The sequence below is a fragment of the Oncorhynchus keta genome, chromosome 16 (genome assembly GCF_023373465.1).
Source record: "Oncorhynchus keta strain PuntledgeMale-10-30-2019 chromosome 16, Oket_V2, whole genome shotgun sequence".
Classification (NCBI taxonomy): Eukaryota; Metazoa; Chordata; class Actinopteri; order Salmoniformes; family Salmonidae; genus Oncorhynchus; species Oncorhynchus keta.
This window is the reverse complement of record NC_068436.1, coordinates 10,338,187-10,358,342: the sequence shown is the minus strand read 5'-3', so window position 1 is coordinate 10,358,342 and position 20,156 is coordinate 10,338,187. Positions and strand designations below refer to the sequence as shown.

The 20,156-nt window shown below is 44.2% G+C and overlaps 1 protein-coding gene and 1 long non-coding RNA gene across 2 annotated transcripts in view; one reads left to right on the top strand and one right to left on the bottom strand.

The window, feature by feature from the left end:
* Positions 1-2,040: 2,040 nt before the first annotated feature.
* The window catches only part of LOC118395653 (uncharacterized), a 46,187-nt gene continuing 28,071 nt past the window's right edge, over positions 2,041-20,156 (top strand). Inside the window, exon 1 of the long non-coding RNA XR_004828004.2 lies at positions 2,041-2,178. This is a non-coding gene — a long non-coding RNA (uncharacterized LOC118395653). The remainder of the gene's footprint in view (positions 2,179-20,156) is intronic.
* Positions 2,476-20,156, bottom strand: part of LOC118395570 (uncharacterized) — a 34,419-nt gene continuing 16,738 nt past the window's right edge. Inside the window, exons 6-11 of the mRNA XM_052465076.1 lie at positions 19,221-19,469; positions 18,708-18,850; positions 16,786-16,953; positions 7,199-7,360; positions 5,627-5,738; positions 2,476-3,893 (exon numbers count right to left, since the gene is read on the bottom strand). Of these exons, the coding sequence (XP_052321036.1) occupies positions 2,938-3,893; positions 5,627-5,738; positions 7,199-7,360; positions 16,786-16,953; positions 18,708-18,850; positions 19,221-19,469 (1,790 nt within the window). The 3' untranslated portion in view covers positions 2,476-2,937. The remainder of the gene's footprint in view (positions 3,894-5,626; positions 5,739-7,198; positions 7,361-16,785; positions 16,954-18,707; positions 18,851-19,220; positions 19,470-20,156) is intronic.

The following is a 20,156-nucleotide window of genomic DNA, read 5'->3' as shown; positions in this document are numbered from 1 at the left end:
TATATTTTTCCAGCTCCTGTGAAAAGTTTGGATGCGTGTAAAACCCCTCTTCGTTTTTATAATATTATATGCCCAAGGGGAGCAATTATGGTGCCTGTAACTATTTAAAACAAGTTCCTGTTTTGTCTTATACATTTTTTTATTAGAATCATTCGCTGACTTTTCAGGTCCTGGCCAATCAAAAACAGCACATGTAGAAATGACCTGAATTGCGTGCTGCAGTTGCACACTTCTACAATTTATCTTATTAAAATCTAACATTAACCACTGCTGACTTTAAATTAAGACCAAAAAGCAAAACAAGAAAAAGTAATGAATGTTTACGACATGGCCATTTTTACTTTGTGGCTGTGGTAACTATTGACAAACGGGGTCATAGTTTCGACACACCTACAACTTTATTCATCAAAACCCATCCCTTTTGCGCCACCACCGGCTACTGCGCCCATAATTCGGGTTGTAAAAATAGCTCTATTTCTGATACACAATCTTACTGCCAGCACTAAGATTTACCATTGCATTAGGTCTGTAAAAAAATGAAACCCTGAATCTCAGTATCAGTATATTTCATGCTGAGAACAGACTTCTTTTCCCCTGAAAGAACATTGTTGGCAAGTATAAAATAATGAATTACTTTATTCCATTTATATCAATTTGGTAAGGTAATATTCAATTGTCTTTGTTCTTGCATAGGTTTGCTGTCTATAAAAACAGGAATTTACACGACTGTTTCAAATGACAAGTTCATGAGGGGTAGGTGGTTAATTACCCTCTTAAACTCTTACTACAAGACACTTCACATGATAACTATATTATGTCAGTCAAAGAATGATTCCCAGATCTCCCATGCGCACATCTCAAGCCACACTGCTACGATTTCTCCCCTTTGTGGACACTCCTATGTCTGATCAGGTTAGTCAGGAAGGAGAAGCTCTTGTAACATAGTTTACACTTGGAAGGGCCTCTCCTTGGTGTGAACTGTCTGGTGCTTCTTCACATAGTCCGCTTCAGTAAAGAGCTTTCCATACGTGGGGCAGGCGTACGGCTTGTCGGCATCGGAACTAATGCTCGGCCTCCCACGTTGTAACCCAATGACACCAGAGGAGGGAGAAGCAGGAGCCACCCCCATAAGGTGGTTAGTCTTTGAGCTCCCTCTAGCCATTGTTTGGGTGTTGTTGGGATTGTATGATAGGAACGCCCATACTGACCCTCTGTATTGGTGGGGTAACCATGAGGTAACTGAGGAAGGCTAGAACCAGGTCCAGGCCTTCTATGAACCCAGTCAACAGGCATTAGACAATACTCTGAAGGAAAATACATATTTGCTGACTACCACCATGGGGGGTCTCACACCACTCTCTGTGAAGTTTGAAGCCCAGGGCGACCTGCTCTGTTCATCATGGATACTGTGGTGTTTATCATAGGAACAGAATGGTCTATCTCCATCAGCCCCAAGCCCTGCACTGAGACTGAAGCCTCTGTCCACTGGTTGTGTTCCGTGTGGTGGTGGAGTTGTAGGGCAGCTCAGCCACGAAGTGACAATTCTTATCAACTGCATGCAAGAATTTCCTCTGTGTTGATCTCACCAACCCCCATTGTCTCACCTCTGAGAAGCAGAGGTTACATCCTGTAGGTCTGATATCTGATTGGAGGTTCAATTTACAGTAATACTATTAGTCAACAACTTCATTTTTGAATCCAAACAACTCAGAAGCTTATAAAAGGGTCTTAGAACAATGAATCTTTCTCTTATGTTCCTGAATTGCTGTGGTGAGATACCTATACTAGTGCGTTCTCTCTGACCATGCTTAGAAGAATGACTTGTAATGCTTGTTGATGCTTTGTTACTTAAGCTTTATGCCTTGTAGGTGAATCCATTCAAGTTAAGTAATACTTGAATTTAGAACACCATTTTCATGACCATTCCTTGTGCTGAGTCAGCTAAAGGCATTATACTTGATTGCACATGGTGAACATTTTAATAGGCTAACTTATTAGTCTTATTACGAGTCGCATTTGAGGTATTTATCATAAATACTCTATATACACGTCAAATATTACTGCCCACTACACAGTCTCTGTCCATCGTGGTTCCGTCCCAGTTACGACCCGGGAAGGCAGGGCTCCTGATCCAGGGTCCTGATCTGGGGCCAGGGTTTGTGACCAGCTGCTTCAGAGGTCTAGTCTCTCCTACCAGCAACACCGGATATCAGCAGGTTCTCATGGACTGCAGACTGTAAACACAAATTGTACAGAAGAACATAAAGGTTTATATAATAAACTTTACTGTAGACACAGAAATATGATATTATAAAATGTCAAGCCCATCTCTAACACTGTGATTCAGGTACCTAACACTATGGAGCCATCTGAGTTTTATTTCTTTTTTAAACAATCCATGTGTGTTGATTGAAGAATTAAGTATAATGTTTTGGTTAGACTCATTAGGAAAACCCAGTCATGCAATGATAGAAAAAGAATCAAGTCAGTCAGCATGAAGTCATTTTGAATTTAATTTCAACAAAATGGTCACACTCAAATAACGTGAACTACAGTACTTTTATTTCACAAAACAATATGTGATAAGTAGAATAACTTCTCACACACTTGACCTTTTCTGTAAATCTGGTACCCTCACTTTGATAAAAATTAAGTTTAGAATACTTTGGAAAAGGTTCAACATTACATTACACACACCTTCACTCGTTTATGTCAAGTAAACATGAATTAAGGCACGATCATTTCCTCATTATAAAACACCGTCAAACAGGGCAAGGTTGTCACTTCATCAGTGAAGCATTTTTACAGACACCATCACCATATCATCTACTGCCTCATCACTCATTCTTTCCTTATTTCACCTCGTCCAGTTCCCTCTATATCCAAAACCAACAGAATTAACTCTAAACAAACTATATAGTTCTACATGACATATTACTATACATGGTCTCTGTGTATTTTCTGCTGGTGTATCCTGAGGTAGCTCCTCTCTGAGAACCTCTTCTCGCAGTGTATACAGGCAAATGGCCTCTCTCCCGTGTGGATCTTTAGGTGCATCTTTAGTTGGTGCTGGTGGGAGAACCTCTTCTCACACTGGGGGCAGCTGTAGGGTTTCTCCCCTGTGTGGACTCTCTGGTGCCTCTTCAGGTGGGACGATCGGGAAAAACGGGCCCGGCACAGTTGGCAGCCGAACGGTTTCTCTCCCGTGTGCATCCTCTGGTGGATCTCCACCTGTTGAGGGAAACTAAAGGCTTTCCCACAGAACGAACACCGGAAGCGCTTCTCTTTGGCGCTGCCACCTTTACTGATTCTGTCTCTACTATTTTCATTTGTCAATGAGCTTGTGTAGCCATTTAGTGTTGAGGAACTTGCATTGTCTGAGGTCTGGTTTAACATTAGGAGAGTGTGAGGAGGATTAAGGCCAGGGAGTGTCTGTGTTGTCGCAGGGTCCATGTTCCAGTTGATAGATCCTATAGAAGACAGGCTGAAGGCAGCACCTGTTAGGGGGGTAACCTGAGGCGCCATCAGTCTCTCTGAATCACAACTATAGGAGCAGGACAGATCATTGCTAGCCAAGTCAATGTCTGTTCTCTCTCGCTGCATACGGACACCTCCCCGTCCATGCAGACCAACTCTACGCATCGCCCTGATCTCAGCCAGTCTGTTGTCATGGAGACTAAGTTCAGTTGTTGTTTTGTGTTCGACTGTTTGTTTCTGGTTAACAGTGTTGATCCCCAGCCCAGAGTTGAGGACGCTGTCCCATCCACTGACCTCCACTATGTCGCCTCTGGTCCTGGCCTGCTCAGTGATGTTATTCCCCAGGTCCTTGGCTGCACCGGTCTGGGAATCCAAGATGGCCACCCAGTCTCCTCTGTTAGCCTCCAGCCAACCACCTGCAGGAAGAGTTTACAAAATACTTTTCAAACATGGCAGAGAAAATGTAACGTTATGACTATAGCTACAGTTCAGTGAAGGAGGGAAATGAGGTACATCATACTACGGGGAGTCGGTTGAAGGATCTACAATCACGCCTGAGAAGGTCAATAAAGTCTGTGCCTAGCTGGAAGCCTCGCCTTCCACAGATAAGCGTGAGACTCAGATTCATTACTTTAATTTAATAACGCTTTTCACCAAGCCTTGGAATGGGCGGCACGGGGCCAAACAGGTGTTCTACCTCATTTCGCTCCTTCAGGGAACAACCGTTATAGTCTTGACATTACGTTTCTTTTCAGTCAGTCAACGTCTTTCCAGGGAGTTTGCATGCAGTATGTGGCAATGCGCACACAGACTGTTCCGAGCAAGGGGCGCCAGTTCCAAGCCGAGACAAACTATATACTATAACCACATGATCACGACCCCGGCTAAGCCATCGTCATCTTGATCGATTTCTTACTCATTACTCCAGCAAACTGAAGAATAAGGAACTGTTTGATTAGGAAACTTATGATAACAAATAACTTCCGTACACAACGTCCAGGGGGTGAGCACGCTCTGCCACTATGGGACAGTTTAGTTGGCGCAACGTAAGAGTCTCGTTTTCCAATGATTTGTTTTAGAAGCTTGAATCATTCCTGTTCACAAGATGAAGAGCGGGATTAGTTGAAGGAATGCCTTGTCAAGGCTGATTGTAGATCCTTCAACCGAAGTCGCAAGAGTGCGACTCCACCATAGTGTGTTGAACCGAAGTTGACTGACTAAGGGGACTCATTAAATGTTTCGAGTCAATTACCTGGTCAAGGTTATACATTGTGTTTTTTTATGTAAACATAAGTCGAGGACATTATCACATTTATACAACGGGTTACCAACACATTCAAATAACAATGAACATATTTTCATAACTTTTTTTTATTTGGATAAATGTATTCATCCATTTCATCCTTCCACAAGACATAGTCCCGACACATCTGGGGTTGGTATCCAAGCCGGCTGGTCGTTCGTTCTATTGGTTCGGTTGCTAGAGACGTGACCCAGTCGTTTGTTCTGAATGTTCCATTGCCATACTGGCTGGCAACGTTGTTATTCCTTGCTTGCTCGCTAGCCAACTATGGCTAATTTACAGTCGAGTCAAACAGTGCAGGCAGGATAACAACAGTAGTTGTATTTGCATTTGTTTATGCTTTCTTTTAGAGACATTTATTTGGATACATCCATAACAATGAGCTAATGAGGCACGATTTCGCCTGGCATAGAAAATGTGCTCACTCTAGTTAAAAAAGTATTAATGATTTCGACTAGCTGAGAAACGCTGCCTGCCTGTCTCTCGTCCCGACTCGTTCATTACTATGGGACAGTTGGTGATAGAATTTGAATATTGAAACAATTTTCAAGGTTTATACAAATCTCCGCTGTTGAAAACTAAATGTTAGTCTAAAAGAAATGTGAGATACTGTCTAGATGCTTTTTATAGTGGAGATCAAGTTTATAGCCCTGCCTGGGCTGATGAGATGGATGTGGATTGCGCAGTCAGATGGAACAGACTAAATAGGCATTTTAACGTCATAGAATTAGCCGGTAGTAACTTGTGGAATGGACACCGGCTAGATGAATGAATAATAACCAGGTGCATCAGTATTCCCATTGAAGATCTATTACTGTATGTAGTTTATATGTATTTCCCCCTTACCTTGCTCCCCCATCTTTAGTCCACTCAGCAGATCAATGCTCTCTGGTCCATCCTCTATTGTCTCCTCTTTGACCAGCAGCAGATCAGGCTTCCCATCCTCCATGTCTACTGACTGTAAGAGATACAGAGTGAGAGGATCTTGGATCAAGATATCTGATATGAGCACCCTGCTATGGAACATCTTCTGATTGGATAATGAGGGATTGCTATGAGTACTATACAAACATGTTAGTTGATTTTATACTAAGCAAAATGTGTTAATTGATTTGATTACTTGACACTCTTTAAAATGGTTTGATAATTGAAAAGGCATGGTCCCAAACCTCAGACAAAATTAACTAAGACCTGGGCATGTATCCACAAAGAGTAGAAGTGTTGATCTAGGATCAGGTCCTGTATCCACAAAGCATCTCAGAACAGGTCCTAGGAATTCTGCTAAAACCAGTTTAAGACAAAAATAACTCCCAGCTCAGAGTAGGTTTTAGGATGATGTTTAGACACTGCCCAGACAAACTCTGAGCCAGGAGTAAAATCAACTCTGAAAAGTTTCTCAGCTGGTAATCACAACAGTTTGAGGCACTGCAAAGGAAAGATGGTGATGAGGCCCATTGACATTGGTTATTCCCCATCATTTGCAACAATCACAATGAGGCATCGCCAGCTGTGAACTCTATAGCACGCCTCAGACAACCATGTTGAATGTGACTGTGCATCGCTAGTTTCAAGAGGTTAATGTTGCCATGGTAAAATGTTTGATACTGTATAATTTCGCCTGACACGATCAATTATCTTAATTAATCGACATGCATACACTTTTAAACCAATTCTGATGGTTGTTAAAGGCAGAATTTTGACTATTACCGTTATCAACACACTCTTCACTCCCGTTTAACAACTTCAAATAGTTTGAAAGGTCTATCATTTTCAACAAACACATTCATAGGCAGGTCCAATTTAGGCATCTTTTTGAACAACGTGATATTGTGCTCCTAATGGAATAACTTGAAATAGCATAATGTAGGCCATTAAAAAATCAATAGAAAAACATGTTTATTTATTTGCCTATTTGTCATAAGTATTTAGGCATATCATGTGAAATAGGAACTCATGTGAAATCATTGTCAAAGTAACAAGAGATACTGCTGCATGTAGATTTAGATTATTTATGGATCGATCATATAGAATTATCAAAACATTTGAACAAAGCAATTGCATGTGACGCAGGAACCACCAACTCGCTGCATTTTTCTATTATCAAGACAATTGCTGGTAACTCTTAGCGGGCTAGGACAGCTCATGAGGTGTTCTAAATATCTGTCTACTAGGTGTGACTAAAGAGGCTTCATGGATAGATTTTATTTTTACCCATAAGAGTAGAATGTTTCTATTCTCAGCACTTACGACCAATTTTCTCCCCTGAGACGCTTTGTGAATACGGGCCCAGGTCACCTTTCTACATATTGATCATTATGATCAAAAACTGATCATAGATCAGCACTCCTACTCTGAGAGGCTTTGTGGATACGGGCCCTGACCTAATACCATTCAGACAGTAGTTTACAGTGGACTCACCTCAGTGAGACTGTGTGTGTTCCTGTGCTGCTCAGCTGGTGCTTCTTTAGGTGCAGGAGGAGGTGTAGTCTGGTTGTCCATGACCATGTTCCCCTCAGGGTTCCCCAGACTCTCCCCAGACCCCTCCTCCTTCACCAGCAGCACATCTGGACCCTCCTCCTCCTGGAAGTGAGAGGTGATACAGATTACACAGACACACTCCTTCAGGTACGTGCGCACACAGATAATAAACACTTTAAGCAGAGTGTTTACCCATCCTTATCCTTATAAAGTGCTGTCGGTGTATGCAGAATAGGGTGAGATCAGATGTGATGTATGCTAAAAGAATCAATGAAACTCCTAGAATGCCCAAGAACATAAAGGTAACTTGCCTAAATGACTACAGACCCGAAGCACTCACGTCCATAGCCATGAAGTGCTTTGAAAGGTTGGTAATGGCTCACATCAACACCATTATCCCAGAAACCCTAGACCCACTCCAATTTGCCTACCGCCCAAACAGATCCACAGATGATGCAATCTCTATTGCACTCCACACTGTCCTTTCCCACCTGGACAAAAGGAACACCTATGTGAGAATGCTATTCATTGACTACAGCTCAGCGTTCAACACCATAGTACCCTCAAAGCTCATCACTAAGCTCAGGAACCTGGGACTAAACACCTCCCTCTGCAACTGGATCCTGGACTTCCTGACGGGCCACCCCCAGGTGGTGAGGGTAGGTAGCAACACATCTGCCACGCTGATCCTCAACACTGGAGCTCCCCAGGGGTGCGTGCTCAGTCCCCTCCTGTACACCCTGTTCACCCACGACTGCATGGCCAGGCACGACTTCAACACCATCATTAAGTTTGCAGACGACACAACAGTGGTAGGCCTGATTACCGACAACGACGAGACCACCTAGGGAGGGAGGTCAGAGACCTGGCCAGGTGGTGCCATAGTAACAACCTATCACTCAACATAACCAAGACTAAGGAGATGATTGTGGACTACAGGAAAAGGAGGACCGAGCACGCCCCCATTCTCATCGACGGGGCAGCAGGTTGAGAGCTTCAAGTTCCTTGGTGTCTGCATCAACAACAAACTAGACTGGTCCAAACACACCAAGACAGTTGTGAAGAGGACACGACAACAAAGCCTATTTTCCCCCTCAGGAAACTAAAAAGATTTGGCATGGGTCCTGAGATCCTCAAAAGGTTCTACAGCTGCAACACCGAGAGCATCCTGACTGGTTGCATCACTGCCTGGTACGGAAATTGCTCGGCCTCTGACCGCAAGGCACTACTGGGGGTAGTGTGTACGGCCCAGTACATCACTGGGGCTAAGCTGCCTGCCATCCAGGACCTCTACACCAGGCGGTGTCAGAGGAAGGCCCTAAAAATTGTCAAAGACCCCAGCCACCCCAGTCATGACTGTTCTCTATACTACCGCATGACAAGCGGTACCGGAGTGCCAAGTCTAGGATAAAAGGGCTTCTCAACAGTTTTTACCCCCAAGCCATAAGACTCCTGAACAGGTAATCAAATGGCTACCTGGTCTATCTGCATTGTATCCCACCCGCCAACCCCTCTTTTACGCTACTGCTACTCTCTGTTCATCATATATGCATAGTCACTTTAACCATATCTACATGTACATACTACCTCAATCAGCCTGACTAACCGGTGTCTGTATGTAGCCTCGCTACTTGTATAGCCTGTCTTTTTACTGTTGTTTTAAATCTTTACCTATTGTTCACCTAATACCTTTTTTGCACTATTGGTTAAAACCTGTAAGTAAGCATTTCCCTGTAAGGTCTACTACACCTGTTGTATTCGGCACACGTGACAAACTTTGATTTGACAACATTTTGTTGTGTTACAGCCTGAATTCAAAATGGATAAAATATTTTTTCCCTCAACCATCTACACACAATACCCCATTAGTACTGCACGGTACACCGAAATCTCACAACTTTTTTGATACACACAAAAAAATAATAAACAGTCCGGCACTACAATTTGTTACGTCCGGTACTTCTGTCAAATGTGTCTCACGTGATTGAGAGGATCAAGTCAGCACAGCCTCTGTCACGTTCTGTCCATCGTTCGTATGTGTTTTCCTTGTTTTAGTGTTGGCCAGGACGTGAGCTGGGTGGGCATTCTATGTTGTGTGTCTGGTTTGTCTATTTCTATGTTTGGCCTGATATGGTTCTCAATCAGAGGCAGGTGTTAAGTCATTGTCTCTGATTGGGGACCATATTTAGGTAGCCTGTTTTGTGTTGGGTTTTGTGGGTGATTGTTCCTGTCTCTGTTTGCACCAGATAGGACTGTTTAGGTTTTCACTTTTCTTGTTTTGTATAGTCTGTTCATGCATAGTCGTCTTTATTAAAAACATGAATAACCACCACGCTGCATTTTTGTCCGCCTCTCTTTCACCAGAAGAAAACCCTTACAGAATCACCCACCAACCAAGGACCAAGCGGCGTGGTAAACAGAGGCAGCAGCAACAGCAGCAGCAGAAGGGACAGGTGCAGCAGGAGCAGCAGCAGCAGCAGCAAAGGCAGCAGCAGGAGAAGCAACAGAGGCAGCAGCAGCAGTGGGAGAGGCTGCACTATTTGGATAAATGGACTTGGGAGGAGATCCTTGACGGAAAAGGACCCTGGGCAGAGCCAGGGGAATATTGCCGAGCTGGAGGCAGCGAAAGCAGAGAGGCGGCATTATGAGGAGCTAGCACGGCAGAGCGGCTGGAAGTCCGAGAGGCACCCCCAAAAATGTCTTGGGTGGGAGCACAGGGAGAATGTGGCAGAGTCAGGAGTCAGACCTGAGCCAACTCCCCCTGTTTACCGTAAGGAGCCATGGATGGAATTGGAGCTGTCGGCGAAGCAGAGTGCTGAGTCTGAGAGTGTGGAGGATGTATTGGACAGAGTAGAAAGAAAGCTGTTGGTTTGGCATAGTATGCACGGCATAACAGTGCCTGCACCACGCATCAAGCCTACAGTGCGTCCTGCCTGTCCAGCGCTGCCGGAGCCTTCCTCCTCTCCAGCGCAGCCAGAGTCTCCCGCCTGTCCAGCGCTCTCAGAGCTACCACCCCTCATGCCAGAGGCGCCAGAGCCCCTCATTTCAGAGGCACCAGTGCTCCTCAGTCCAGCGCTGCCAGAGCCTTTTTCTCCAGTCTGCCCAGCGCCGTCTGAGCTACCCGTCTGCCCAGCGCCGCCAGTCTGCCCTGCGCCGTCTGAGCTACCAGTCTGCCCTGCGGCGTCTGAGCTACCAGTCTGCCCAGCGCCGCCAGTCTGCCCAGCGCTGTCTGGGCTACCCGTCTGCCCAGCGCCGCCAGTGCCGCCAGTCTGCCCAGCACCGCCAGTGCCGCCAGTCTGCCCAGCGCCGCCAGTGCCGCCAGTCTGCCCAGCGCCGTCTGAGCTACCTGTCTGCCCAGTGCCGCCAGTCTGCCCAGCGCCGCCAGTCTGCCAGGATCTGCCAGAACTGCCGGTCGGCCAGGATCTGCCAGAACTACCAGTCGGCCAGGATCTGCCAGAACTACCAGTCAGCCAGGATCCGCCAGAACTGCCAGTCGGCCAGGATCTGCCAGTCGGCCAGGATCTGCCAGGATCAGTTAGATCCGCCATTCAGCCAGGATCCGCCAGTCTGCCAGGATCCACCAGTCAGCCAGGATCCGCCAGAACTGCCAGTCAGCCAGGATCCGCCAGTCTGCCAGGATCCGCCAGTCTGCCAGGATCCACCAGTCAGCCAGGATCCGCCAGTCAGCCAGGATCATTTAGATCTGCCAGTGTGCCAGGATCTGCCAGTGTGCCAGGATCCACCAGTCTGCCAGGATCCGCCAGTCAGCCAGGATCTGCCAGAACTGCCAGTCGGCCAGGATCTGCCAGTCAGCCAGGATCCGCCAGAACTGCCAGTCGGCCAGGATCTGCCAGTCGGTCAGAATCTGCCAGTCGGTCAGAATCTGCCAGTCGGTCAGGATCTGCCAGTCGGCCAGGATCTGCCAGTCAGCCAGGATCAGTTAGATCCGCTATTCCGCCAGGATCTGCCAGTTGGCAAGGATCTGCCAGTCAGCCAGGATCTGCCAGTCAGCCAGGATCTGCCAGTCAGCCAGGATCTGCCAGTCAGCCAGGATCAGTTAGATCCGCCATTCAGCCAGGATCCGCCAGTCTGCCAGGATCTGCCAGATCCGCTAGTCAGCCAGGATCCGCCAGTCAGCCAGGATCTGCCGGAACCACCAGCCAGCCAGGATCTGGTAGATCCATCAACCTGCCTGAGCTTCCTCTCGGTCCCCAGCTTCCCCTCGGTCCCCAGCTTCCCCTCGGTCCCCAGCTTCCCCTCGGTCCCCAGCTTCCCCTCAGTCCCCAGCTTCACCTCGGTCCCCAGCTTCACCTCGGTCCCCAGCTTCCCCTCGGTCCCCAGCTTCCCCTCGGTCCCCAGCTTCCCCTCGGTCCCCAGCTTCCCCTCAGTCCCGAGCTTCCCCTCAGTCCTGAGCTACCTCAGTCCATTGGGGCCCGTTGTTAGGTTTCCTAGGCCAAGGTTAGCGGCGAGGGTCGCCACTCAAGGGACACTAAGGAGGTGGACTAAGACAATTATGGAGTGGGGTCCACGTCCAGCACCAGAGCCGCCACCGCGGACAGATGCCCACCCAGACCCTCCCCTATAGGTTTAGGTTGTGCGTTCGGAGTCCGCACCTTGGGGGGGGGGTTCTGTCACGTTCTGTCCATCGTTCGTATGTGTTTTCCTTGTTTTAGTGTTGGTCAGGACATGACCTGGGTGGGCATTCTATGTTGTGTGTCTGGTATGTCTATTTCTATGTTTGGCCTGATATGGTTCTCAATCAGAGGCAGCTGTTAGTCATTGTCTCTGATTGGGAACCATATTTAGGTAGCCTGTTTTGTGTTGGGTTTTGTGGGTGATTGTTCCTGTCTCTGTGTTTGCACCAGAGTTTAGGTTTTCACTTTTCTTGTTTTGTATAGTCTGTTCATGTATAGTCGTCTTTATTAAAAACATGAATAACCACCACGCTGCATTTTGGTCCGCGTCTCTTTCACCAGAAGAAAACCCTTACAGCCTCATTATAGCGCAAAGAGCCTCGTCCACTTATTCATTGCTAAAGTGCATTAACTTATGCTGCACAGAAGTTAACACACTTGAATATCGCACCATGGCATGTAGAAATGTTGAAACTGTTCATTACAGTTCACAAAACAATGTCTAAACACGTTTACAATGCAAGACGATACTTACACTCGTTTCCAACATGGAAGTTCAGCATTCCTGAACAGTACCATCACAAAAGTCAGAATAAATGTATATTTAACTTACTTTACCTGTTGTCCTCTGATTTTGTCCTTATGTAGGAGGTAATCTGAGACAAAATATCCATAGGGAAGAGTTATTAGCCCGACTTTCAGTATGCTGGTTTATGGTTGGTATTACCGGTTTTTCATTTCAATACAGATGCAAATTTGCACATGACAAACACTTGCACAATATGGCCGAGCCTAAAAGAACCACATCTGATTGCGAGGAGACTATCCAGCTTTAATTAAGCTACATTTCCTTGCTGGCTTACAGCTGAATTCACTACCCTAGTTATTTGTTTGTGATATGTGACAAACCATGATGCAAAATAATGCTGATTTCAAAGATGATTGTCACCAAAAACGTTATTAAATTCACTTTGTCTCCATCGCCAACAAAAATAAATGAACTTGTCTTCCGTCCTTTGCCTCCTATCTGGTTTTCACTCTATTTCATAGCAACAAACTCAGATTCCAGCCACATTCTGCTCCGCGAATGACATTAATTCCTTAGACAGTGCACACTTTTATAAAAGAAGAGTGCTTCTTCTATGCAAATGTTGTTAATCAGTACAATAAAATAATTATCTTAGCAGTTGCCAATAAAATAAGTCCTAAATGGAAAGGAAAATAGGCATTCACCTATATTGTGAATAGACTTAGGCTACATCTTGATTAACCCAGTGTATCAATACAGATTTTCCATTCAAATAAATTATTACCATTATGTTGTTTTCTAGTTAGAATGGTATTTTTTTGTGAATATTATACAATTTGAATATAATTGTATAATTGATTCAATTAATGCATACATGGCTCTCTCTAAAAACAAATACGTAAAAATGTAATGATATTGAACTCAAAAGATGCCCAACGATTGAACAGAGCAGTATCTAAATTGATCTGACTGGATCATGTGCCATTCTGTGACTGGCAAATACACATTTTTTTGTGGTATCGTTTTGGAGTCAAGTATCGTGATACTAAACCTGGTATCAATATCAAAGTCAAAATTCAGGTATCGTGACAACACTCTACCCCATAATGACAAAGTGAACACATGTTTTTAGACATTTTTGCACATTTATTGAAAATGAAATACAGATATCTAATTTAAATAAGTATGCACATCCCTGAGTCAATACATGTTAAAATAATGTACAGAGTCTCACACCTGGACTGTACAATACTTCCACATTTATTTTAAAATGTCTTCAAGCTCTGTCAAGTTGGTTGTTGATCATTAATCAACAGGTGGGTCTAATCCTGGACGCTGATTGTTTAAAACCGCATTCCAGGCTGTGTCTATTTCACAAATTACCACCGGCTAAAACTATGACGTTTAAAATGCCTATTTACGCTGTTCCATCTCACTGCGCAATCCACTGTCTCATCAGCCCAGCCAGACAATTTAGAAACTTGATCTCCACTGTAAAAAGCATCTAGACATTACCTTCCATTTCTTTTAGACTAGCAATTGGTTTTCAATAGCGGAGATTTTTACAAACCTTGCTGTCTGTCTCTTGACATTTGCAACATTGTTTCAGTATTGAAATTCGATCTCCAGCCGTCCCATAGTAATGAACAAGTAGGGGTCGGGAGTCAAGATGAGACAGGCAGGGAGCTTTACTCAGCCAGTCGAAATCATGAATCAGCATATTTCTTATGGATATATAGTGTACAAAGAAATGCCAATATAAAACATGTAAAGCTAAACAAGGTGCAGCTAGTTTGCAGTCTTTCCAGCTTCAGTTTAAAGTGATTGTGTTAGCTGTGTTGTTGGCTAGCTCCTCTGAACAAGTGAGCACATTTTCTATGCCAGGTGAAATCGCGCATCATGAGCTCATTGTTATGGATGATTCCAAATAAATGTCACTAAAACAGCTTATGCAAATGAAGCTACTTTGTTGTTACGCTGGCTGCATTGTTTGATGTGACTAAGTTAGCCGTAGTTGGCTAGCTAGCAAGCAAGAGATAATAACGTTGAAAATATGAAGTGGTAGGTAATGTGGTATTGGATTTGCCACAAACATAACGCTTTATATTGAGGGCATAAAGTTAAATTTTAGCCACATTTTTTGCAGTTTTAATTTAGTCCCTTATTGGAAACAGGATGCATGTTTTGGAATATTTTGTATTCTGTACAGGATATTTTTTTTTACTCTCATTTAGGTTAGTATTGCGGAATAACTACGTTGTTAACCCATCCTCAGTTCTCCTATCCCAGCCATTAAACTATAACTGTATTAAAGTCACCATTGGCCTCATGATGAAATCCCTAAGAGGTTTCCTTCCTCTCCAGCAACTGAGTTAGGAAGGACACATGTATCTTTGCAGTGAATGGGTGTATTGATACATCATCCAAACTTCACCACGCTCAAAGGGATATTCAATGTTTTTACCCGTCTACCAATAGGTGCTCTTCTTTGCGAGGCATTGAAAACCTCCCAGGTTTTTGTGGTTGAATCTGTGTTTGAAGTTTACTGCTCGACTGAGTGACCTTACAGATAATTGTACTGGGTACAGAGAAGAGGTAGTCATTCAAAAACCATGTTAAAATCTATTATTGAGCATAGAGTGAGCATGCAACTTACATGTCTTGTTAAGGTTTACTCCTGCATGTATTTAGGCTTGCCATAAGAAAGGGTTTGAATACTTATTGAATCAAGACATTTCAGCTTTTCATTTTTAATTCATTTGTAAAAATGTCAACATAATTCCACTTTGACATTATGGAGTATTGTCTGTAGGCCAGTGACACAATCTCAATTTAAGCAATTTTAAATTCAGTCTAATACAACAAAATGAGGAAAAAGTGAAGGGGTGAGAATACTGGCTGAAGGCATTGTACCTGTCTCAACAAAAACTCTGCATGAACTTCATAAACTGCATTCATTTTCTCATAGTGTCTTGGGAAAAAATTAAGTAGTTGAATGGAAGTAATGAAATAGGCATTTGTGACCATCATATAGCCTACACAGTACAAACACTATGTAACAGACTTTAGGCTTTTATATATATATCTCACACAATGTTTGGATGCAATATTCTACCCAGGAATATTCAACACTGAAATATGTTACCCTTGTTATTACAAATGCACCTGTGGATCTTTTCTGCTGACAACACTGAAAAGTAATCTTTGTGTTTAATGCAGGGTTTGATCTAAAGGTCAGAAGCTATCTTGTGGAATGGTTACTTTCTATGTTATAGAGTGAATGGTTTTTCAACTGGTGTATCCTGAGGTAGCTCCTCTCTGAGAACCTCTTCCTGCCATGCGTACATGTGAACAACCTTTCTCTCATGTGGACCTTCAGCGGGTTCTGGTGGGAGAACCTCTTCTCACACTACGGCAGCTGTAGAGTTCTCCCCTGTGTGGACCCTCTGGTGCCTCTTCAGGCTGTACGAGTGGGAGAAGCGCATATGACACTGGGTACAGCTGAAGGGTTTCACCCCTGTGTGGACCCTCTGGTGGATCTTAAGGTTGCCAGCCTGGGCGAAGCTCATGTGACACTGGGTACAGCTGAAAGGTTTCTCCCCTGTATGGACCCTCTGGTGGGTCTCTACGTTCTGGAGGCAGCTGAAGCCTTTGTTACAGGACATGCAGAGGAACCGTTTCTCTTTACCGTTGCCTGATGTTGCTCCCCCTCCCTGAGCCTTGGCTCTTTGGTCCTTTGAGTTCAATACTTGATCGAAAATAAAGCGGCCGTGTGAATCGGAAGGCCCCATCGACGTGGACACTCTGTCGCGATCCCTGAGAATGTGTAAAGGGGAGTGGGTCGCAACATTTGGATTAGTCTCTAAGCTTTCCCTGTAATCTAATACATCTCTACCTTGTGAGTGTCCTTCTCCTAATTGAGTCTTGTCTGCATTCAGTGTCAGAGGGACATCGTCCTCCATTTTCACAGTCACTTCGTCTACGACTATAACCTCCCCTTTCTTATCTAGGCACCCTTCAGAGTATACACTACTACTGTACTGGTTCCAGCCCCCTCTAGACAGATCAGTCTGTGTCTCTAAACCCAAGGATATGTTGCCAGAGTCCATCTCTGTAGTGTAAAAACAAGACAGATCATCACCACCTGTGTCTAACGTATCACCATCTCCACGGGAATTAACCATCCTCTGGCTCTGGTGAAATACCGGTAAATACTCGGAGTCATTAGCAGGAGGACAGCCCAGTCTCCCCCGCCCTAGTCTCTCTGGGTCTGATCTGTGGTCAGATCCTTTGTCTAAGAGCCTGTGTGTTAAAGTCTTGGTGTCTGTCTCTGACTTGAGGAATGCGTTCGGCGTTCCACTGACCTCCATGATGCTATGTTGGGTATTGGGCGGTGCTGGGGCGGTGGTGGTAGGGATCTCCGTGGCTACATGGGGCGCTCCAGTCTGGATCTCTCTGTTGTGTCGTGGGTCCTCCTCTCTTTCAGATCTCTCCTGCTTGACCCCAGGACCAGCAGCCTCTGCATCTACAGACTGACACAAGAAGAGAGGTTATTACCTGTGCATGAGTTGAATTGGATAACAATGTCATAGGGAAGTCTCACAAGCTCTACTTTCGACCCTTCGCTATATCGGCATTGAACAAGTCACCCTCCCTAGGAGAGGGGGTGACCTTGACAATTTATTATTAAAATGAGAGGCCGCCTGGATCGTTTTTGCTATACATTGTAAATAATGTTTAAGCCTATGTCGCCAAATTACACTACATGGTCAAAAGTATGTGAACACCCCTTCAAATGTGTGATTTGGCTATTTCAGCCAAACCCATTGCTGATAGGTGTATAGAATCAAGCACAAGGCCATACAATCTCTATCGGCAAACATTGGCAGTAGAATGGCCCGTACTGAGCTCAGTGACTTTCAACGTGGCACCGTCATAGGATACCACCTTTCCAACAAGTCAGTTCGTAAACTTTCTGCCCTGCTATAGCTGCCCCGGGTCAACTGTAAGTGCTGTTATTGTGAAGTGGAAATGTCTAGGAGCAACAACGGCTCAGCCGCAAAGTGGTAGGCCACACAAGCTCACAGAACTGGACCGCCGAGTGCTCAAGCTCGTTGCGCATAATAATCGTCTGTAACACTCAATACCAAGTTTCAAACTGCATCTGGAAGCAACGTCGGCACAAGAACTGTTTGTCGGGAGCTCCATGAAATGGGTTTCCACACAAGCCTAAGATCACAATGCTGAATGCCAAGCGTCAGCTGGAGTGGTGTAAGGCTCACCACCATTGGAGCAGTAGAAAAGCGTTCTTTGGAGTGATGAATCACGCTTCACCATCTGGCAGTCAAACGGAAGAATCTGGGTTTGGCGGATGCCAGCAGAATGCTACCTGCCCGAGTGCATAGTGCAAACTGTAAAGTTTGGTGGAGGAGTAATAATGGTCGGGGGCTGTTTTTCATGGTCCGGGCTAGGCCCCTTAGTTCTGGTGAAGGGAAATCTTAACGCTACAGTATACAATGACATTCTACATTATTCTTTGCTTCCAACTTTTATCACAACAGTTTGGGGAAGGCCCTTTCCTGATTCAGCATGACAATGCCCCTGTGCACAAAGAATAGTCCATGCGGAAATGGTTTGTCGAGATTGGTGTGGAAGAACTCGACTGGCCTGCACAGAGCCCTGACCTCAATACCATTTTACACCTTTGAAATGAACTGGAATGCCGACTGTGAGCCAGGCCTAATCAACCAACATCACTAATGCTCGTGGCTCAATAGAAGTAAGTCCCTGCAGCAATGTTCCAACATCTAGTGGAAAGTCTTCCCGGAAGGGTGGAGGCTGTTATAGCAGCAAAGGGGGGACCCAACCCCATATTAATGCCCATGATTTTGGAAATAAATGTTCAACAATCAGGTGTCCACATACTTTTGTAGTTTATATCTATGATCATATGTAATCCATTCATGCTTTATAAAAATCATGTTTTATTTATATCTGTAAATTAACCAATGAAATCAAACCACAGCCGGCTATGATTACAGACACTTGCGTGTGTCCTTTCAAACTCTAAACTAGTGACCTGCACTGTCATTATGAAGACAGCTTGGCTGTTGAAACGTTACAAAATTATTGCATCTGAGCTCCTAGTGTGTGCGGCAGTCCTTTTCTTTTTCAAGTCTCACAATCTCCCTCCGCTATGACAGATAATTTATCTGATGTACATGTGAGTAGTCTTTCTGAAATAAACTGGCTACATTTGTTGGACTCATTTTTATGTAACACTAACCTCTATCACAATAATGTTCTTGGTTGAGGTTCCACTCCCCTCATCATCAGTGATTGGTTGGTCATCTCGCCATGTATTGTGTCCCACTGGCTTCACAAAGCTCCTGTGGCCTTCAGTGAGATGTCCTTCACCTGAGAGAGTCACTGGGGGAAAAGACGTGGTTAGGTTAGCTACTGTCAATGCTCAGTGGTATATTGTACACTATTGACACTGTCTAGAATTGACAAGGATGTAAGGTAACACTTTACATAACTTCTTAATATACTATTTATAGATTGATTGATTATGTTCCATGCATCATATTGTTTTCAATTAGTACATAATAGGAAATGCTGTAAATTAAGAATCTGGTTAGAATATGATATTTTATCTTTATGACAGATAGTTAAGAAATCAGGGGAATTATTGCATCATATGCAAAAACTGACCAAGACCCAATTTTGGTTAACACATCTAAAGTCACACATGGCAGATGGGAACGGGGCGACAGGCTGCGTCTTCTGCAAAATGTACCTCTTGCCATTCCTCTGTATCGGTCGAGGATCTTGACACTACTGGGACGACTGGCGAGGACGCGCTCTTGCGTTGTCCTCTCTGCGCGCTCCCGTGCCACCTTCAGTTCTTGTAGCTGTAGTTTCCTCCGCAATGCCCTGTTTTCTTTCTGGCTTTGAGTTATTTCCAAACGAAACACTGCATAGTCGTCGTCTACGAGTTTACAGATCTCTGCTACGGCTGCATTCGCTAGCACCTCCATGATGGAGGCTATTTGCGTGTGAAAAACCATACAGTTAGCCATCGTTAGCTAGCAGCTAGCTAACAGTAGATAACATATATCAACCCAGTCCCGTCTACAACGCGAACTAAACACTGCCTGGGGAAATAATGTGATACTGTGCAGTAAAATTAATCATATTTTGAGTTACATGATGTTAATAAACGTCTAAATAACGACAATAAAACGCTAACGTGGAAATTATTATAGGTCAATGTTCATTTCCGTATAAACTGAAGAGAAAGGATCGTATTTGTTGTCGTCATAGCTCATAGGGTGTGGTTAAATTAAACATTTGTGTTCTGTTTGAATTACGGTACAATTTATATTACATAAATCCCCTATGATCAATATATTTCAAGATGACCGCAGACTTGTTTAGAAAGAACAGTGTGTTAGCAATAATAGAGTAGAAGAATAAGGTCATTATTTATTTACAACACCTCAGTAAGGTAAATATTCAACTATACTTGTCTTTGCCTAGATCCTTATGGTAATTATTACAATGCAATGCCTTGCATAAGCATTCAACCCCCATTAAACTTCTACATTTTGTGTTACAACCTGGAATTGTAATGGATTTAATTGTAATTTGTCAACAGTTTATTGAAAATACTCTGTTAAAGTGGAACAAAAATTCTAAAATAGTTTGAAGATGAATGAAAACTAAAACACTA